The sequence below is a fragment of the Micropterus salmoides genome, unplaced genomic scaffold (genome assembly GCF_014851395.1).
Source record: "Micropterus salmoides isolate LMB-PRFRI ecotype aquatic unplaced genomic scaffold, ASM1485139v1 Ms_hic_scaffold_1, whole genome shotgun sequence".
Classification (NCBI taxonomy): domain Eukaryota; kingdom Metazoa; phylum Chordata; class Actinopteri; order Centrarchiformes; family Centrarchidae; genus Micropterus; species Micropterus salmoides.
This window is the reverse complement of record NW_024040040.1, coordinates 40,751,713-40,772,451: the sequence shown is the minus strand read 5'-3', so window position 1 is coordinate 40,772,451 and position 20,739 is coordinate 40,751,713. Positions and strand designations below refer to the sequence as shown.

At 40.6% G+C, this 20,739-nt stretch overlaps 2 protein-coding genes across 3 annotated transcripts; one reads left to right on the top strand and one right to left on the bottom strand.

The window, feature by feature from the left end:
* Positions 1 to 1,728: 1,728 nt before the first annotated feature.
* Positions 1,729 to 6,808, bottom strand: cops5 (COP9 signalosome subunit 5). Its single transcript, XM_038727721.1, has 9 exons — positions 6,670 to 6,808; positions 6,422 to 6,568; positions 5,931 to 6,165; positions 4,691 to 4,819; positions 4,209 to 4,274; positions 3,861 to 3,946; positions 3,561 to 3,672; positions 2,706 to 2,854; positions 1,729 to 2,042 (listed from the first exon to the last, which is right to left on the bottom strand). Exons 2-9 carry the CDS (start codon positions 6,556 to 6,558, stop codon positions 1,952 to 1,954), a joined length of 1,005 nt encoding a protein of 334 aa, XP_038583649.1. The 5' UTR covers positions 6,559 to 6,568; positions 6,670 to 6,808; the 3' UTR covers positions 1,729 to 1,951.
* Positions 6,809 to 6,925: 117 nt separating this feature from the next.
* On the top strand, positions 6,926 to 20,710 carry LOC119909448 (centrosome and spindle pole-associated protein 1). Of its 2 annotated transcripts, XM_038727715.1 has the most exons (30): positions 6,926 to 7,037; positions 7,593 to 7,667; positions 7,762 to 7,840; positions 7,935 to 8,032; positions 8,138 to 8,218; positions 8,875 to 8,976; positions 9,137 to 9,498; positions 9,618 to 9,695; positions 10,263 to 10,354; positions 10,441 to 10,549; positions 10,648 to 10,705; positions 11,018 to 11,328; positions 11,420 to 11,544; positions 12,521 to 12,632; positions 12,806 to 12,914; positions 13,285 to 13,432; positions 13,520 to 13,666; positions 13,746 to 13,816; positions 14,030 to 14,173; positions 14,284 to 14,433; positions 14,526 to 14,624; positions 14,703 to 14,763; positions 14,895 to 15,018; positions 15,536 to 15,675; positions 16,398 to 16,535; positions 16,654 to 16,688; positions 16,804 to 16,867; positions 19,099 to 19,208; positions 19,404 to 19,557; positions 20,045 to 20,710. In XM_038727715.1, exons 3-30 carry the CDS (start codon positions 7,792 to 7,794, stop codon positions 20,236 to 20,238), a joined length of 3,465 nt encoding a protein of 1,154 aa, XP_038583643.1. In that variant the 5' UTR covers positions 6,926 to 7,037; positions 7,593 to 7,667; positions 7,762 to 7,791; the 3' UTR covers positions 20,239 to 20,710. The 2 variants fall into 2 exon arrangements, 1 of the variants encoding a protein (XP_038583643.1); XR_005445435.1 differs by lacking the exon at positions 19,099 to 19,208 and having other exon boundaries at positions 20,045 to 20,180.
* Positions 20,711 to 20,739: the final 29 nt, after the last annotated feature.

Below are 20,739 nucleotides of genomic sequence, written 5' to 3'. Positions count from 1 at the left end.
CCTCTAAAGGCTTTGAAGAAAATTAAATAGTTAGGCTACTATATATTAGGAATTCAACTGGAATATTACAAATTATTTGGCAGTGTAAGTAGTTATCACAGCCACTAAACTAAATGTTTATATTTTCTGACTCTTTGCAGCTAAGATGACATTTCTCGAAGCTGTTGTGTCAATCTTTCTATGGAACACACCAAATCAGGGCCACAGCCGACTTGTCCCAGTGACCCCTGTGTTGTTAATCTACATCATGTCAAGACCTGAGTTTCCTGTAAGGGAGTGACTTGTCTCCACTTATGCAGGAGCACATGGCGGAGAGGAAATGTAGCACCTCCAGCTTTCTGAGCTGGGATCAACTTCTTCACTCATGGCACCGTGCATGTGACGTTAATTCTTCTGAGAGCCAAACAAAACACAACATCTCCAGATCTTAGTGGGCTAATAGGGGCTCAATACTGTATAGCTATGAATCACGAGCCTTATCAATCTGCTGCTCTCATATCAATGCCAAATCACCCTGTGGTTCACCCCCTTATTTTGTGTGGACATTCCACTGCAATCTGTAAGGGCTTTTTTTAGTAATGGGGAACATACTTTGGAATTAGAGGATTGCTAAATGTTAAAAGAGCTGAACAATTTGACTTGATTAGAATTTACATACATTTTCGTATTCCATCTTTAGTCATGCATACAAATGTCCATCTGGTGAAAATCACAATATTTACATGTCCAATGAGTTCAATATGTTTCACTGATTCTTAAATCACCAAGAAAGACCAAACATTAGGTGAAACTATTTTAGAAGTGCATACTCTAAATACTTCCTCAGCACTGTGACAGTCATCCATGTAATACATTTAAATATCTGGCAAAAACATGAGCTATTCACTAGACCATATGTGCAGAAACCTATTCAGCAATCCAAATTACATTAAATATAATCTAATAAGTTTCCTCTTCCTAAACCGCTGTACTGAACACCATCCAATTTAAGACATGGCCTAAATAATGGTAAAAGAAAATCATTATAAGAAGTGATGCCAAAGCTCATGCACATGAGAAAAAGCAGACATCTCCACTGTCCCACTGGGACTGTCTCCTCTGCAATACATGACATCAAAAATATACATTTAGCCATTACAATACCATAAAAAAAAGACATGACACAAACCCAGGCCAAAGCAGCTGTCTGTTAAAAAAAGGGCAGACTTGGTGAGTGTCTGCTTCGATGGAGACCAGACACGTTAGGTGAATAGACTCCAGTGTGTACGGCTTCTGTTTCTGCGCTGCATCACTGCCACAGTATAACCTGACGAGCTGGCCACTCCGCCGGAGCGTGTACGACCGAGAGCCAAACTGTGCTGGGAGTGACTCCACAGAGACATCCCACACATGGCAGCTGATTCTCTTTGAGCCTATGCAGAAGCTTGAGTTTGTTGTTCCATTATGTAATGATGTGACAGGCTCCACTTGAATGACTGACTGGTGCTAGGTTTGGCTATGCGTTTAATGTAACCATGGCGTGTTCATATGTTGGGCTGCAGAATAACACAGGCCCTACATGCCAACAGATCTTTAGAAACAGCCAGAGCATGAAGAGAAACTAAGCCGCAGTGGCTCACACCGATACTGAATTATATCTACATAGGAATGAAGATGTGAAGACAAATATACGTTACACCAGAGACTATGTTGCAAACATAGACTGAAATAAAATCATTAGAACCCACATACAGCACTCTTGTATGTTTTATTTTTTTGCACGAGTCCTGACTGTATAATCCTTAGCTACTTCTAGGACAAAAGAAAAAATTGAATTAAAAAAACACTCCCAAGTGAAATCACACATAATGCTACTCTTAGCAGTTAAACATAAACCATAAACCTGTAAGTGCTAGACATGCACAAGAAAACATTTCCAGGTGAAATCCAAAGCTCAGCTCGTCGTTCAGGTTTAATTGGCAGATGTGTTGATTTGATTGAAGAGTTTGTCCTTGATGACTTGAGACATCAGGCCATGAATCGCCTCTATGGTTGTCTTGCAGCTAAAAATAACCACAGTGAAAATGGAGATTAGTGCAATAACCCCAGCAAAACAGACGCAACATACAGAGATGTGGCATCTACACCGGTATCCGTAAACTACCAAGAGCAATAAACAGTGATGGTGTTGTAGTAGTCTGTGTATCAGATATTACTGAAACTAGTAATAATGAACAGATTAACAGGCTTAGTTTGGATGCTCTTTGGGTTGGTTTGAATCACAAACGTATTTAAGACAATTAGTCGATCGACATAAAATTAATCAGCCGCTATTTTGATAATCAATTAACTGTATGAATCATTCTCTGTTCTATATCACTGTAAACGGAATCTCTTTGGGTTTCAGACAGTTGGTCAGACAAAACAGTGACATTTAAAGACGTCTCTTTGGAAACTATGATGGACATTTTTTAAAATTATTTTCTGACATTTTATACAAAGAATATTTATCGATGAATTGAGAAAATAATAAATCAGTGATAAAAATAATTTTGGTTGCAGCCCTAAATTAAACAGTTAAGAAAAAGAAGATTCAGTCCTAATTTCATTTAAATTATTTGTGGAAATGTGATGAAAACAACACATTTTATACAGGATTAAAAATAATGAATTATTATTTAACAAATTAGTAATTTAGTAAGTTCTTTTCTAAGGAAAAGATTTACCTATCTCGTGTTGCTTTGGCCAGTTTGTCCTCAGACTTCCTGTCATGCGTGTCCAACCCTAGCATGAAGCTGCCTCTGCCTAGCTGGGCCTCCGACTGCTCCAGCTTCTCCGACAGGTCAAACACCTGGCCTGTGGTGTAGTCCGAGTTCTGACCATCCAACAAACACAAACACACAGAAACCCATTCATGCATAATTTGCCCACAAAAGCTAGATAACAGATTTTCCACAAAGACGAAGGATTTTACTGGATGGCAACACATCAGTCTAACAAGCTGTAGGAACAGTTTGTGTTTTGTGGTGAATGAAAAGAAGTCAGTGAAAGGTTTGCTTAAGGTGAGGCTGTGTTTTTAGTGGAAAAGGTAATTAAAACACAATGACACAGGGGCCCCTGACTAGGGTGACAGTGTAACAACTGACAAAGCCTGTCAGGGAGCAGCTTGTTCTTGACATCTAGTCAATTCATCTTCATCCAGAATGCCAAAAAGCTAACTGTTTGGATAAGCCTGATGCCTATTTAGACTGTTTAGTCAAGCTCGGGACAGAGTGACTGCATCCACAATGGGAATAAACTCTGGGGGGGGGGGGGGGGGTGATGATCCACAGTGAACCATGGCCATTTCTGTATCACTGGAGTTGGGTCCAACTTTAATACTTATATCCCTTGTTAAAAAGTTTAAATTAAGCTTATTACTAAAATCAATAAACAGGGACTCTTGGCTACTAAGCAGCAATAAATCACAACATCACAAGCGAGTGACCACATGTCTCAATGAGTTATAGTGTAATAATTAACCATAAATCAAAATGTCAAACAATTACCAAACCTTTTGCTTTTTGAAGTGGCCTACATACCGTGAGGAGACTTGAGGAACTTAAGGTATTGACCCAATATTTATTCCAAAGGAGTTCCAGAAGCTTCCGATCAAGGGAGGACTTAAAGTAAGTTACCTCCAAGGCGTAATACCTACATAAAATTAAGCAAAAACACAAGTGTGTACAGTAAACAGTCATGCTGTGAAGAGTACACTATATTATTGCACTGCAATTAAGGTAAACATTTAAAAAATATCATTTACAGGATATGTACGTTATAAGTATTGATGTAAACATCTTCAATATAGCGACAACACTGTGATATGTATCACTACTCACTGTTTACAGTGAACACCAAAGTCTTCAATCTTGTTCAAGGGGATTGTCTGGTATTCAGAGGGTCCTTCATCAGGAGGTTTGTAACCCTGAAAATCCAAAGAGGAAATGCTGAGAAATAACAACAAACGCAATAGCTTTTTTGTAACATAACCAGATAATTAATACCCTAATAAGGAGTAAAGTAATGAGATAGACTGAATTACAAGATCATCAGTTCTGGTTTAATTTGCATAACAAATATACAACAATAAAACCACAAAAGCACAAGAATCATTAATTGCAAATTATTTTATTACTTTCAGAGTGATGGTCTCAGGAGAACTGCCGCTATATACAGTCTTGCTTTACCTTTGGGTAGGTCCTGAAGGCGCCAAGGTTGACTTTCCCCGCAGAAATTGTCCGAGTGGGGTCGATCTGTAGGAAGCAAGATACAGTAGAACAGGAAAACAAAGTCAGGGGTCATTCAAACCTCCAGGGACCACTCAAATCTGGCCACCAGGAGCCTTTTACTATGGCTGTCAGTGAGCTGAAAATAAACACTTAATTATATGACGCCCATGGCATTTAAGCACTGCTGAACCAAATGAAGTGTAAATAGCATATATGGTTGCAATAGCAAAATATTAATCAGTACTACATGGAAACCTACAACTCATACATCAACAATCTCACCCCCTTCTCAGTTACACCCACATTAACTTGTATTGTCATACTTAGACAGAAAAGATCTTAACTTTCCTGAGTACCATTTAAATGGGGTACAATTACAAATCACAGTAAATGAAGCATTTACATTGAAATTAAAAAATGATTATGGTTTCCAGTCTTACCACAACGGCCACAAAAGGCTCCTGAAACTGCTGGTTGAGCATCTGAGTGCTGACATCTATACCAGAGAGCCAGCATCCATAGCCCGGGTGACTGTGGTACCAGCCAATAGCGTTCTCCAGCCGACCGACCTGAGGGATTAGAGATAGATGTAGGTTATTATTTAAGGTATGAAATAGAACATTATATAATACCAAAGATATTTTTAAAAAATATAGATACATGCAAATATCAATCAAAAACTATTATTGCTGCCAGTACGTGGTGCAGTATGTAACTGGCACTTTTGTCATTCTTTTAAGGAATATGCCACTTCAAACTGTCAATATGGTAACAGAATTTACATATGATGTATTTTTTGAAGAAGAAAAAACTAAACAAAATATCCACCGTGTAGTAGCCATGCTAGAAGACATACATTTTACATGATTATGTGAGCTGAGACTCGTGCAGAAATTAATAACAGCATTGGACAATATGGGTCAGATAGTGGTGGGATATAGATAACGTGTCTGCAGTGATCTAAGCAAAGCTTAATTGTCAACAGTAAAATGTACTTTCTGTCACTTCAACAGTAGCTTTTAAATCCTAGAATCCACCAGACGCTCTTCACTTGTTTACCAGGCAACATACAATTAGAACTCTTAAATGATGGTTGGTTCCTCATAAGATGACAGCAGTCAAATACTCACTGTCATTTGCTTGTTTTTTTTTTAAAGAAGATAACAATCCACTTTCACAGCATATGTAATTACAATAGTACATCTAAAAATCACTTGAGAAACAATAATGGATAAAATAATGAGACAGGAATGTTTGTTTTTGACTACAGTCAAATTCAATTTTCCTGATTTTTGCTTTGCAACTTATAATTGCCTAATACAACAAAGGCTAGTAAAGTGATAGCTACCATGGTATTAATGGTAGACAAATTTATATAATCTTACTGAATAACATCATATTGCTTCAGTGCTGTGGTTAATAGCAATCATATATTGGTACTGGCTTCAAAAATTATGTAGGTGTATGTCTAGTCCACATTACAAACATTAAAGTAGAACAGTTAGATGAAATTTGCCCAAGTCTCAACAAAAATTGGTTGCAATCAATTAGATCTACAGAAAGTGATGCACTATAAATCAATGTAATGTATTTTTGAACAATTAGTTATGCAGAGTTAGGTTCCCCCTCTCTCAATCATGAAATCTGAGAGAGGCCCTTTAATGGAAGTCAGTGTCCGACCTGTTTGGCATTTTCAATGTAGGCAGCCATGTATTCATATGCTGCAGCCTGGGCGTTGACTCGAGTTTCTGTGCCCTCCACAGGCAAGGCAAAGCTGTCCATAATGATCATGGTTTCACCATCCACCTTCCCCAGCATGAGGCCCATCACCTCCAGGTTTCCTCCAGACCTGGCATGCATCACCATCTTCAACAGGGCCAAGGCTGAGATCTTGCAGTACTTGAAATAGTGATGACTATGGAACAAAGAAAGATGTATATTCAATATTAGGTATATTAAGGTAAGGAGTGGAAACATTTGTAAATACACACCACACACAGACTACTGTAACGTTACTGCTGTTGACAAACAAACGAATGCTAGTTTGTAGCCAAGCTATAAAGGGTATTCTAACAATAGACTACCGTGACACAACATTCAACAAAATATTAGCTTAACAACGATCACTTAAACACTAAATACCACATGACATGTTCTGTAACCTTACTTACTCTTTCGTCCATGGCTTCGCAGCGAGGATTTCTTGTTGTTGCTTTTTGTCATATTTGTAAATTTCGTCTATGCTCTGAACTTCCTGCATGCTGTTCGACATCTCCCATGTTTTCTGAGCCGTGCTGCTCCCCGCCATGATGAATTATCTAAGCGAAAAAAGATAAAGAAAAAGAAAACCTTCGTTAAAACGCCTATGTCCGCACAAGTAGGTGGATATATATAATATTTCTCCAAAATATTTTGATACCGTAACAGGGCCGAACGTCCAGTTGCTCAGGTCGCCATGACAGTGAATGAATGTACCAAATGCAATCGTAGGGGACGTTTGTCTTAATGTCACTCAAATATGACGCTGATATGTTTATATAGTATATTACATTTTTAAAATTAAAATAGAACAACATATTACAATAAATTCCACTTAAAGCGATTTAATACCGTATTTATCACTCATATTAAAGTATAACCACCCCTCTGACACAATGCATGGTTTAGTCCCGGGTAGACCAACAGTCGGGGACGCACTGACCTCTGGCGGCGCTTTCCAGAAAAGCAGATTTGCTCAAGAAGGCTTTTGTTTTCATATGTTTGGCACTGTACTCTTTAAAGTAAGGGGTAAGGTATTTAACGAATCGACAAAACTGCAGCTAATGTTCATTACTGAAAGTAAAGTCTTTCTCAAAGGGCCACTAAGGGCGGTTGGTAACTTAGTTAACGTTACTCGATTTCTAGCGTTTGTTGGTACGTTAACGTTAGGTTAACTGAGTTATACATTTCCGCTGGAGTTTAATTGCTTCAGCAGCCAAGGACATCTCGAAAAGCCAGTACCGACTAATATAAATATCAAACAGTGAGTTTGACGGGCATCAGATATATTTTAATAGCTTTACAGCTTTATGTTTGCTCGGTTAGTATCTTTTAGGACCTTTTGTGTTGTGGTTGCCCATAGCAACATAATGATGCTTTGCGCCTAGCTGACAATCGAGACAAGATATTCAATAAATATTAATTTATTACATATTATGATGTTATGTATGACTTCGGTGGGCAGAGCTGAGTTTCAGCTGAGCGTGGATACCAAAAGGCCTGTATAACGTTACAAGTGATGTTAAGTGATTAACATTGTTGGATGTACATAGTAATTAATGGACGAATATGGGACTTTTTTAGAGGAGCATGGAGAGAAACCAGCCAAAGATATATCACCACTGAAGTGTGATACACCATTCATACATGCAAATCAAGGTATGTGAAATATCAATGCTTTGATTATTGCCATGTAGTTGTTTTTAAAGAGCAACGAATATTTAACATCATGTGTGAATGTTTTCTAATCAAGGTTTGGTAATATAAACAACCCTGTGTGGATATGCCTCCAGCATCAGCAACACAGGGAATGACCCCTTATCCAGACAGAGGTATTGTGCACATCTCTGATGCTGGGCAGATTGCATTCTTGGACTAGAGTGTTATGTCATACAATTTATATGTTATATATTTTATACTTTCCAGGTTTGGGCTTTAATTTGCTGCTGGGAACTGAGTATGAAAGGAAGAAAAAGAAACTTCAGCAGGAGCTTCAGCTGGACTACAAAAATTATGTTGCCAAGGTCTAAGGATGTATTTGTAAATTATCATTAATTAGACATGTTTCACTCTGTGTTGCATTTTGTTGATTCACTATCCAGTCTTTCTTTGTCATGTTCTTCCTCCAGAAAAATAGTCTGAAAACTAGTGAACCTCGTCTACAAACCCAAGGCCTCTCCCTACCTATTGATGAGAAGATATCAGTTCAGGTGTGTGTCTGTGTGTTTCTGTGTGCCAGGTTGGGTACTTCAGTGAGTGCATTTTTGCGTTTGTGTACATTTGTGTGTCTCCAAGTGTGACATAACAGGAGGCGGGTAACACGCTATGGTCATCAAAGTGGGACTTTTCCCCCCTGGCATGATGTAACTTGCTCACAGCAACACTAAGGAGCTGATACGCTGCAGAGTCTCAGCTCTTAAGCTTGTTGATTGTACAGTGCTTTGTGTCATAGCAACTGCTTGCATTTACAAGGGTTTGTAGACTTGTCAAGTCAAAACTTACTAATGTGGTGTAAGAGGATGAAAGATGGTGCATCAGTGGCCTAAAGGATAAGGCATCAGCCTGCGGAGCTTTGGATTGTGAGTTTGAGACCTGCCTGGGTCCAGTAATTAAGTCATAAGAAATCCTATTGCATTCAAGCAGTTACTGTAAACTGAGGTGAGACTGTGAAATGAAAGTTACTGTAAGGTGTCTTATATTCAAAAGGTCAGCTATAGATATATTGCTGGTTTTGTATATTAAGTTTTATTGTAATCTGTGTGTGTTGAGTCAGACTCAAACACATCATTGGAATAATTTAGCCGGTGCCCTACCTGAATGAGATGGCAGCTTTAAAGACATGGTTTTGAATTTGTTTCTCTTACAGGAAAAACTAAGAGAGGAGAGAAAAAAAGAATACAACCTCTTCCTACAGGACCAAGTTCAAATCAGAAGGGTAAAGAGGAGACCAGCTCCTGTCACATCAAAGGTAATGAGATTAATCAATAAACAACCAAGGACATTGATAATCTGCTTTCACTGTAATTTAAAAAGACATGGTTTGTAGAGAAAGATTTCCATTGTGTCCTTTGAAACCGTTATAGCATTCAGGTGTAAAGTAAAGTTTCTTTTCACATTTTCACTTTCAGCCTGGACAGATTCAAGCTTCAGATGCTGGGTGCATTTCTTGTCCAGCTTCTCCTCTGCCCGTCCTCAGCACCCATACAAACATACTCCCTCCTCCTAGGGAGCGTGCTGTATCCAGGAGAGATGCTGCCACTCTGACAGAGGCAGTGGATAATGGACAAAGCACAAGGACTTGGGGTCTAGGCCAACGGGGGCGAAGGCGTTGGCAGCTCTATGGACCAAAGCAGCAGTATAGCTCTGACGAGGAGCTGATCACAGACAAAGAGGAGGAGTTGGAGTTAAGACACAGGAGGAGGCAAGACAGCCACACTCCAGTGCCTGAGTACAAAGAGGAGAGGAGAACCAGAGAACGCAGAGCTAACAGGTGTAGCTTTTTTCTGTTGTATGATTTTGAGCTGTTTCCATCTATTACTGTACATATATACTATAGACAGAAGGTCAGGTATGATAATATAATTACTCTTCACCTGTCTGTCTCTACAGAGCTCATCAGGATAAAAAGGAGGTGGAGGCCCCTGGTGTTCTAGATCAGAACAACAATGAATGGGTTTGGAAGTCAGAGTAAGCACAGTTATTATTTTTCTGTACAGTTCTGGTCGACTGCAGCAGTGAGATTTGTAAGGCTGAAACAGAATTATCCGAGAAAGCACCAGAGCTGGGGCAACTAATAACATCAAGTCACATGTATTTTGTCAATCAATAAAATAATCTGATTGAATGAGCCAAGGCACGGTAACTGTAACAGAAGACAGGTATAGATAATTGCTGCCATACTCAGTTATTGCTCTCCAGCACTTTTCTTACAAGCCTTTCATTGTTTCCATTTGTTGAGTCACTGTCAGTAAGCTGTTAATGTATGGGGCGGTGATGGAGGGTGAGCCTTGGCCCAGCTCCAGGCAAACAATTACCCAGTTCTATCAGAGGAGCTGGATTGATTGGAGAATGAGGCTTCAATCCCTGTATGTAGAAAGCTCTGCAGGCAAAATGTGAGGCAGTGTATGATGTAAAATGGTAGCTGGGTGTGGCTCAGAGGAGAACTGATTGCCATGCCGTTACCCTTATACATTGCCAGTGATTGGATGACTCACGTGGAGTGTCTTGATCTGTCTGTGTATCTGTGTTTAATAGTCCACAAATGCTAGACAGCATGAGGACTGCTGCAAAATCTAGACCTGCTACCAGCAAGGATAAAACAGAGTTTGCTACTGGACTAATGATTGGTAACTACCATCCTTATTGCATGATGTTTTTGGACACGTATTGACTTGTGAGATTATGGAACTTGTCTCTTGAAATCCCTTTTCAGCATCACAAGTGACAGTACGAGAAGAGCGGGCGGCATCTCAGATGAGGAAAGAACAGTATAAGCAGGAGCTGCTGAAACAAATTGCTGAACAGCAGAGGAACAAGATCAGGTGAGTCACTTAAACAACATTTTCTTTAGAGTTCTTTCAGCTGGCACATCCCCATGAGTCAACAAGACACAAAAGATGGGATGCATTTTTTTTTCCAGGGAGAAGCAGCTTGAGCTGAGGGTTGCTGCTACTGGAGCCACAGACCCTGAGAAAGAGGTAGAACACAACGGGAAGAAACGCAGTACATGATATGATTCTCTAAAGATGCCATCTTACTGCATGTCAGTCCTGCATTTGAGGCTGTCTTTCACAGTGACTGAATAAAGTCTTGTAGAAATGTCTCAGCTGCTCAATAAACACATCACAACGTCACAAACTATTTATCCTATCCTATCCTATCATGAGGATTATATTATTTTAAGTATATTATCACCCCACCTTGTCTTGAGTCTGTTTTCAATATTTGTTATATTTGTTGCCTAATTTCCTTCCATGGATCTCTTGGTCATGATGCATCACCTCTTCCAGCCTGACCGAATTAAGCAGTTTGGGGCTGGAAGCCGGCATTATGGCCGCTGGAAACGAGATGTCCCTTACAAGCCCGGAATAGATCTAGAGGCTGTGGGGAAGGACCCAAATCCAAGGCCTAAAGATGACAAACCGACTGAGGCCACAGAACGAAGAGCGCCCCCAGGAAAGTCCCATGTGGACTACAGTACAGCTGTCAGTCAGGTTACAGGGAAGACAGTGCCTGCACAAGGTGTCCCCTCGCTGGACTATATTAATGAGGACTACCACAGGGACTTCTCAAATATGCTAGGAAAAGTGGCCGTCCCGAGGTAGATCACTGTTGCTTTGTGTTCTTGTACATGAATGAAGTTAACCATTCTGCTGTAAATTCATTGTAGTTTCTGTGACTTTGTTTTTCAGGGTTGCTGATGGTCCTCCTCCTGTTCCACCTACTGTAGATAATAATTACAAGACTCCATACGATGCAGCTTATTACTACTATGGAACGAGGAATCCTTTAGATCCTAATCTTCCCTACAATCAGAGTATAGTATTACAACCCTTTTCATTTGAAATGTCTTTGCCTCTTTGCCTTTTACTAGAAATCATGTGTACTTTGTATTACTGTTAACCATTTAAAAAATATTGTAATGTTTTTGCATGTCTGAATTGTGTTTTTCCAATACACAAGACAGGTGCTGGTTTTCATTAAGTTAACTGTGGTATGAACATTGACTGTAAAGGTTACATAACCCTTGTGTAGCAGTGCAACTGTAAGTGCAGGTTGGCATGATGTCTGCACAGAACAGTGCAACAATAACATAGTGACAAAAATAAAAGCAGCCCTGACGTCCACTGTTATGGATTATTTAATGCATCTTAAGAAAAATTTAAACTCTGCAAGTTGATTTTCATATTGTATGGAAATGAATGGAAACCAGTGGCTGCTTGGAGGTAAGAAAAACACATCAAATCTAGAACATTAAAGTACTGCAATAATGTAAAGTCTGCACATTTGTAGTGAACACTGGTAAGCTCCACAGTCATTGGTATGTCTAGTGTCTCCACAGTCATAAACTGACTCACGGTTTCTGGCACTTTCACCTTAGATGGAAGTAATTCACATTGGCTTAAATAAACTCCCAAGAGCTCTTTGTAGAGAACTATTACCATATTATTATGGAGCCACTTTATCACCATATCAATGGCCAAGAGGACTTGGCCTAGCAATTCATAAATGTTATTTATAGCAGAACTGATTTTATAACTAAGGGTATATACAGTTTATTGGATCTGAGTTCAGCAGATCCAGATGGATCTCACTTCATCCAGCTGGTCTGTTTGGTTGCATTTAATTCATTTCCATGTTAATTGTGCGGCCAGATTTCTACTCTGGTCTGAGCTCAGAGACATGGTAATTTTGGGGGGAATATCTGGCAGACAGTGAGATAGCAGACAGCTAATGAAACTGTTAAATCTGTTTGTGTTTATTATCTTGTATTTTTGTATTTTCTTTATTAGACGGTGTGCCTGGAGGGGTGCAGCAGTCTGGGAATTTCCACATTCCCCCTCAAAGGCCACCTGCTCTCAGACCCAGTGGCCGCACTGAGTCCATCCTACCATCTTTATTTTTGCAAGTGTATTTAATCAGATAATGTATTCAGTGTACACAATTTAATATGTCTGCAACTCCTATGTGATAGCTTTTACATTAGTATATAGTCACTCCAAAATATCTGTGAGTCTGTCAGTACCTCCTGTGTGTATGCCTCCTCATCATTTGTCACCCTGTCTGTCTGCTTCTAGAGCAAGTGATCAGCATAGAGCATCTCCCCTGGTCGCTGGAGAGCTTTCTGCAGACAAGACCAAGAGAAGAGAGAGTGCACTGAGCTACCAAGAAGCGCTCAGACAGCAGGTATGACGGTGATATCTACAAGATATCGTCTGCTTGCCATAAGCAGACCCCAAGCTTTCATATAATAACTAACTTCACAAATTAGTAATGCCAGTTTGTGACCAAGAAGTGTTTGGGGTAGTGTGTATTTAGTCTAGTCTAGTTCTGTCAGGTTATAGTTGGATGTTTTTTGTTTATGGGGTAACAGCCAGTATCAGTTAAATGTCACACTGACATGTGGTGTAACCGGCTGCTTTCTCCGTGGTAATACCTGAGGAAACCCAGATATTGACTAATTTTAGGGAAAGACCAGATATTGTGACAGTTAAGAGACCAGAGCTTGATGGAGTGCATCAACTTTTGAACCATCCTGCCTTTGGTGTGTGTACAGATCAAAGAAAGAGAGGAGCGTAAAAGAAGAGAGAAAGAAGAGAAAGAGCAATATGATGCCAAGATTGAGGCCGAGATGATGGAGTACAACCCCTGGGGCAGAAGTGGGGGAGGTGCTCCAATTAAAGACCAAAAAGGCAACCTTGTTAGTAAGTTGGCGTTCACTTTCTGTTTTAACAACCTGAGCTACAGCAATACAGTTTTTAGGATACCTGTAAATGTTTCCATTCCCTCAGGTGACCTGAATCAAATGCACAGGATTAACGAGGAGTCATATAGGAATCCTGTGTCCAGGAATAGTGTACAGACTCACAGCCTTTTGAGGAGGAATGAACACAGTCCTGGAGCTGAAGCCAGGCCTCCCCTCTCCCATAGACTGTCAGGTAGTGTTGTTTCTCTGTGCACAGTACACATTACTTTTCTTTATAGATAGATTACTTTCCGTCTCACTTGTCCTTGCAGGTTTCACTGAGCAGCTAACTCCACAGCAGCTCCACATGCAGGGGAAATACAAAGAAGCCCTAAAACAACAGGTAGGTTCTGGGCCACAGCCTTCCATCTATACATGCAGCTGCTTGAATACTAATGGAAGGCATTAATCAAACCGAACATGAAATCTTTAGTGTGTGGGACTCCCTTTTTTATAAAATGAATGAATTATTATTGGCAACAACCACTTCAGTTTTCCTGATCACTTGTAAATGATGTATGTAAATGAACTAACTTAACCTTACCATTACCAACAGATAGAGGAAAACAAGCGAAAGCAGGAAGAGGAGCGAGAACGAATGAGGTGTGAGGAGGAGAAAGAAGAGAAGCGTCTGGAAGACCAGAGGGCTCGCATACAGCGGGAATATGAGGAGGAGCAAAGGAAGCAAAAGAAGGCTGTGGTGAGGGATTCATCTCTTTGATGAAGAGCACTCCTCCTTCCTCATAGTTAAGGGGGTCTCCTCACACTGAGCTTGCCATTAAGAAAGTGTTGTTTTTTTACTTGCTGCAGCACAGGCAGGAAGACCAAAGCTGGAACCATGAACCTAAAACACAACACCAGGAGGTGGAAAGGAGGGTGAGACCGGAACAAGATATTGAAAAGAAGGCACCTGAGAGTGTGAGGGGCAGAGAGGAGAAAAGGGCACAGTTAAGTTATGAGGTACGGTAAGGCTATATAGTCATTGGTACACTGGCTTGCAGTTTTATTGAACATCTTTGTCAAGTAATGTGAGTCTGCTCATAAATTTGCAGCGAGAGCCATCTCCTCCCATCCCTACCTTGCAAAAGAAGCAGACAATAGTGGTGGTTTCCAGACCTTCCTCTGGTGTGAGCCAACTTTCCTCCAGGACTGTAAGTCACTTGCTAAACGGATGCAAATATTTTCACATCAAGGATGTTTTGATCTAAAACATAAAAACTCCACAACAGGAGCGCTCTGTGTCAGCACCACACTACCGAACCGTTCCTGTGAAAATACCCCAGCTACAAGGTAAGACACCCCCCCCCCCCGCCAAAAAACAAAACAAAACAAAAAAACACATCCATGGCTGCTTGTAAAGCATAAATTGCCACATAAACATTTATTGTTCCCATCCATGTCTCTGTCTCTACTTGCTTCAGATGGTCAGCAGGAAGTGTTTAGAGAGCTGTCAGCCCTCCGTAGATATCTGAGGAAAGAGCAGAGACAACTGGAGGTTCAGCTGGGCCAGACAGATCGACAGGAGAGTCACTACACTCCCCCCAGGTATTACAGTCAGGCACTCCTAAGCGGCAGGGGTAATTTGCGTAAATATAATTTTTTTCCCATTTAGTGAACCTATTAGATGTGCTCTACCCCTTCAGGTCCAATTTCACCTAATACACCCCCTGATGCATTAAAGTTGAGACACAAAACTAATCATGTCTTGTTAAATGGCAAATTTTGATTTGCTGTTCGGATTTAAGGAGGCTTTCTTGCGCTCCAAGCTAATGAATGTGACCCAGGTCAAATTGGCAATCTTCTAATCTCCATTCAGATTTGTGTCAGGGACTCGTCATTGCAGTAGTGTAACACTATGATCCCCAAAGGGAAATTTTCATCTGTCTTCACCTTGCAAGATCCGCAGGGGCAGCTGCAGTGCAGGATCTAATACGGATTCATAAACTTCAGCACAACATGTGGCTGCTTATGACCCGCTCACACCACCTTGAAAAACACGTCACATGTGACATAGCATGTGAGTAGTACTGTTCTAAAGTGGTTTTTTTTCTCCTTTGCGTAGGCCCAGAGGACGACCCAGAGCAGATGCCTTTGATTCAATGCACAAGCGAGCTGTCCAGCCATCAACCAGGAGTCCTTCCCCTGGTGCTGCACATGTTAATATGCAAAATATCAGGGAGTTCAGCCAGCTTAAATACAAAGGTACAGACAGACATTTTGATTGATTGGTGAATGGCTTGCTTTTATGAAGCAACATTTTTACTTTACTATCAGATCATGATTACTTTGCTTCTGTACTAACCAATTTTTCCAACTTTAAGAAAAAGATTGAAAAACCCTCCTATAATTGCCTTGGTCATGGCGTTGATATAAAGACAAGAGATGAGGATAACTGCGGTCCTAAACCAGCTGGGCATTGCCAGATGGTTTTAGACTTTCCACAGCCCTATGATTCCTCTGTCTCCATGTAGCCACACTGAAACTTCTCATCTCATGAGGTCATGGGAGGCGTCCGTCACTGACAGGCAGTTTGGCAGCATAAACAGTGAATGTAATGCAAGCGACCAAGCAAATGGCTTTGGATGGGTTCCCAGACCGAGTTAATGCAGGGGTCTGAAAGACACTCAGAGCTCCAGCATGTAAGACCAACAAAATAGGAAGAAATGCTAGTTTGTTACAAACTGACCAAATCACTTCCACATATAAATTATGGAAGAATGCCAACTTTACATTTGAAAGCTGCATCAGATCTATCCTGTCCTGTCAAACCTTGATAGAATGATGTGGGGAAAATGTAGCTAGCCTGTGGAGCTGCTCAGTCAGAGACTGGAGGAAGTGGGAGACAGTAAGAAAGAGAGCAATTAGAAATGAGTCTAATTAATATGAAAATTATAAATGGGACAGTGCCTTCCTTTATTTGTCAGACACAGCATCTCGTGAGGAGGTCCGTCGCATGTACCCTGATGTTCCCACTGACGCACAAAGTCTGGACATCCAGCAACAGGCACTTCTCCGTGAACAACAGCGCAAAATCAGGCTTCTGAACAGAGAGGAAGAGCACGGTCAGTGAGCAGACAAACACACACACACACACACACACACACACACACACACACACACACACACATTTCGCTTCAAACTGTTGTGCTCTTTAACTCATTGATCTGTGTTTTGCTACAGACTTTTTGGACCAGCAACTGAGCCACTACCGTTCTGTGAGTGGTCATAGTATTCTAAATATGCATTTTCATTGTGACAGGCTAGACAAGTACATCTTTAACGGCTTGCTGTAAGTGTTTAATTGGTGCCTCTGTTTATTTCTTCTCTTAGAGGAACAAACCTGGGTGCTACATCCACAGAGACTCCACACTGCCATCTGAGACTGCTTTTATTGGTACGCCTTGCTAAACATGGTCTGTTTGTAAAGACTGTCCCTGTTCCTCTTTTATTCTTCTTTCAAGTATGAAGAAAAGTGTTTACATCAGTGGGGACACAATATGCTTTGGGACTTGCCTTTTTGTACAGTGCCAGACATTTTCCATAAAGGTGCCATGGCTTGGGAGGTCAGCAATGCACACGGTCATAGTACGACACCACAACAGCCTCTGCACCAGGCAAATCTAACCCTTTGTCTCTGTGCCAGTCTAATTGTGACTCCTGTCTCTGTGTTGCAGCTGGTGCCAGTGCCGGTTGCAAGGCACCTATGCCATCTGCAGGGTGGCGATAGTACAGTGCCAGCCATTGGGAATGGGGGCGGTAGATAAATTGTTAAAAAGTCTGGTGCAGGGAGGGAAGAGGCTTTTGAATACTCCCCTCCTATCCTTTTCCAAAACTTTTGCTGAATGCAGGCATGACAAACTTATGTTTCTTTGGCAAGTTTATGCTCATTTAAACCCTCAGCAGTGCACTTGGTATTAAGTAAAAGGATGGCCATTTTATTTTACACAAAGTGATAAATATATCTTACTCCTTAACTGTGTATCTTTCTAGCTACATCAGTTGGTAATCCTCAAAAAGTCAGAAAAAGTTGTATTCTATATTTCCTTAACATTTCTGGGCATTTTTAACATTTTCCTGATTAACTTTTGGGTAGAGAAAATGACTTTCAGAGATTATTTACTGTAACCAGCTACCTAATTACATTGATAAAATATTTCTACATCAATTTACATGCAGAACAAGTTTTACTGTTTGATAATAGTATGTATTATTTTAATGTAATACATACTATAAATACATAAATACGACTTCAAGTGGCGTTCCATATTACTTTTTCTAGTTCCGACTTGCCTGGAATGCAGCATTAGGCCTACCCGTTTTATTTACGGAGTCCTCTCCTCTCTAGCACTTTTTATATTGTCTACGCTCTAGCATCACCTTTGCAACTTTACAAGTTGCTTTTATTTAACGGCCCTGGCTCTGCCTATACAGTCTATGTGCCTAACCAATAGTCACTCCTAATGTCTCAACCCAACAGCCAATCAGAGGCAGCGTAGGGCGGGTCTTTTTTCTAGTCTGCTACACTGACAGTCTGACAGCTGAATCAGTGAGGACGGTAAAAGACTGCCGAAGGAGCTATCCGCCGGGTGGATAAAACGTGTCGGCATGTGTTATTTATACTGGGGACATGTCCCCATCACTTTTTTTAAAAAGCGTTTTTTAAAAATGGTTTGAAAAATATCTTGCAACATGAAATGGCAAAGAACCAATGAAAGTGATTTGAGAAAGGGTTGTTTGCATCTTTAATAAGAATAAACAAGCTACTGATTATAAAATCACCCCAAAACGTGCAGCACCAGTCAGTTACTTTAACAACTTCTTGTCAGGGTTTCTATTTGGCCAAATTTTCTGTTCTCTTCCTGTGAACATGACAAAAGAGGAGGGAAGACTAAATCCTGCTGCATGTGTGCTAATTCAGCAGGGATAATATTACACGAGAAAAGTTGATCTACAGGAGAAAGCAACACAGAATCCCTTAAGACCTGCACTGCATTAGATCCTGTAATACTTAGATAGATTTTGAATTGTCACCTGCCATCTGAATTTTGTGTTTCCCTTTACATAAATAAAAGCATTTTCATCATAAATTGATGTAGGAAAGGCAGAACAGGAAATGTCACCAGAATGCAGGAAATTAAGTGTTTAGTGCTTACAATTTTCTGGGGGAGGACACCCAGACCCCCCAACTTTAATATTATATTTAAACTTTGATTATTTCTATAAAATACTGTTAATTTATCATCAAATCTCGTTCTTGTGACACCAGTATGGCGCTTACATCTAGTAAGCTAAGTGTATTGTCACACCCTTAATCTGAGCCCTTATGTCCCCACTACTTTTCAACACAGTGACGCCTTTGCCTGTCGGTATTTTTCTCTTGTTGCAGTAGACGAATGCACGTTATCTATACAACATGTAAGCTTAAAAAAAGACCTCTCTTACACTGTCTCTGTAAGTTTCTCTGCTTGCGTATCCTTCTCAACTTTTTTTTACCCCTGACCAGTTTGCATGCCTGTGAATGGACTATGTGAATTACACGTATCTTGACTGAATGAGCTTCCCTAATCTCTGTCCAGCTGTAAAGAGGTTTGTGTGTAATGATCAATGGCTTTTGGGCTTTGTCAGATGTTTACAGTGGTGATGCATGTGAGGAGCAGGTTCATCAGCAGAGACCCCCTCAGTCCTCAGCAGAGCAACGGGAGAGGTCAGCCCCCCGGAGGAGACATGACTATGATGTATGGTCCCGATCAGTAAATACAGTCTTTTGTTTTCTTCAGGTCAAAACGATCTGAGTCACTACAGTACCAGAGCCATATCCCTTTCTGATGTTTTCAATACCGCTTTAATCTAGTCCCATTTGTTTTCTGATTTAACGGATGAGAATTGTAGTCAATCTCTTCCTTCTGGTTTCTTTTTATTTTCTACTCAAGGTGGCTGTGTCAAGGGATCAGAGGGGCCGTAACATCCAGCCAGATGCTTTGCAGCCGGTGACGAGCTCGATCCTTGAGTCTAAACTCAGGGCCCACGACCAGCATCGCATCACAAGACAAGACCTTAGCACTGGTGATCACAACAGCAGATCAGGTGAGAGGACTGTTTGCATCAGAGGTATTTCAGTAAGCCACATGCTTAAAAAACCAAAGCGTAACAAGTCTGGCAAGTCGGGGTGTGGAGGAGTGTTGGTCCACTGACAGACTTGAGCAGTGCTGCCATTAACATCTTTCATTAGTTAATGAACATATGGTATGTTATATTTAAGATGGCTTTTTAAACCAGCTGTTACCTTGCTTTTTGACAGGTCTCTGCCACATGTGCGTCAGTCTCTTACTAAAGCTTTGCCACCTTTTCAACAAAGATCAAGCAGATGTTAACTATTGAAATATCCATCCATCGTCAACCGCTTATCCTGCATACAGGATCGCGGGACTATTGAAATATAAATTTCAAAAACTATTTTAAAGGATAACACCTGAACATACAAAAAAATATATGTATATGCCGAATTTTAAGCATGCTTTAATTTCTCATTGCCTAAAGAAATGTGTGATGGATGAACCTCTGTCCTCTCCAGAGGGGCTGTCTGGTGATGAAGTGGATGTCTTGTCTCTGTATTCTGCCCTGGAGAGGCGTGTCTCCGTGGAGACTGTTGCCACAGAGCCCTGGCTGCGGCCTGGCACGTCAGATGCTGTAAAACGCTCAGACAGTAGGGAGAAGCCAAACAGCAGGATGGATGCTCCACCCAGGCTGACACATTGCATCACATAGCTTCCATTATGTGGTGTCCAAGGATGGGAAACTGCACTGAGAGGGACTAGTCCTTTGTTTGGATGAGGGTGGTGGTTCTCCTGAGAATGAACAATCATTGCTGTGTGTTGCTTTAATCACTTTCCACTGACCAACATATTAACTGTGGGAGTTGGTTAGCTTACATAGCTTCAAAAGCTTGTTAGAGACCAGAGTCTGCCTGTAAAAATATTAACGCCTTCTACTTGAGACAAGAACCATCTTACTCAAGACTCAGTTTGGCTAGTTTCTCTTATCATGAAAAGTGCACTTTTTATCCTGCAATACAGAATTAACAGCTTAGAGCTTAGCCCGTTTTGTAAGGTGTATATCTGTGAATATACTATAAACATATGTACATGTGACTTTAGTTATAAATATACATTGGACAGTTTATTTTATAATAAAAATGTTATTAATTGAATGTTGTCCTGGCTCATCATTAATGGAGAAAACAGCTAGCAATTCTAGCATGAGGTCAGT

Bases quoted from the DNA above. Each gene is read 5' to 3' on its own strand.
- cops5 (XM_038727721.1), bottom strand. From the start codon at position 6,558: ATGGCGGGGAGCAGCACGGCTCAGAAAACATGGGAGATGTCGAACAGC. The intron at 6,166-6,421 runs GTAAGTAAGGTT...TTTGTTCCATAG, and splicing joins GCGAAGCCATGGACGAAAGA to TCATCACTATTTCAAGTACT. The intron at 4,820-5,930 runs GTCGGACACTGA...CTAATCCCTCAG, and splicing joins ACATTGAAAATGCCAAACAG to GTCGGTCGGCTGGAGAACGC.
- LOC119909448 (XM_038727715.1), top strand. From the start codon at position 7,792: ATGCCTCCAGCATCAGCAACACAGGGAATGACCCCTTATCCAGACAGA. The intron at 9,499-9,617 runs GTGTAGCTTTTT...CTGTCTCTACAG, and splicing joins AGAGAACGCAGAGCTAACAG to AGCTCATCAGGATAAAAAGG. The intron at 9,696-10,262 runs GTAAGCACAGTT...TGTGTTTAATAG, and splicing joins GAATGGGTTTGGAAGTCAGA to TCCACAAATGCTAGACAGCA.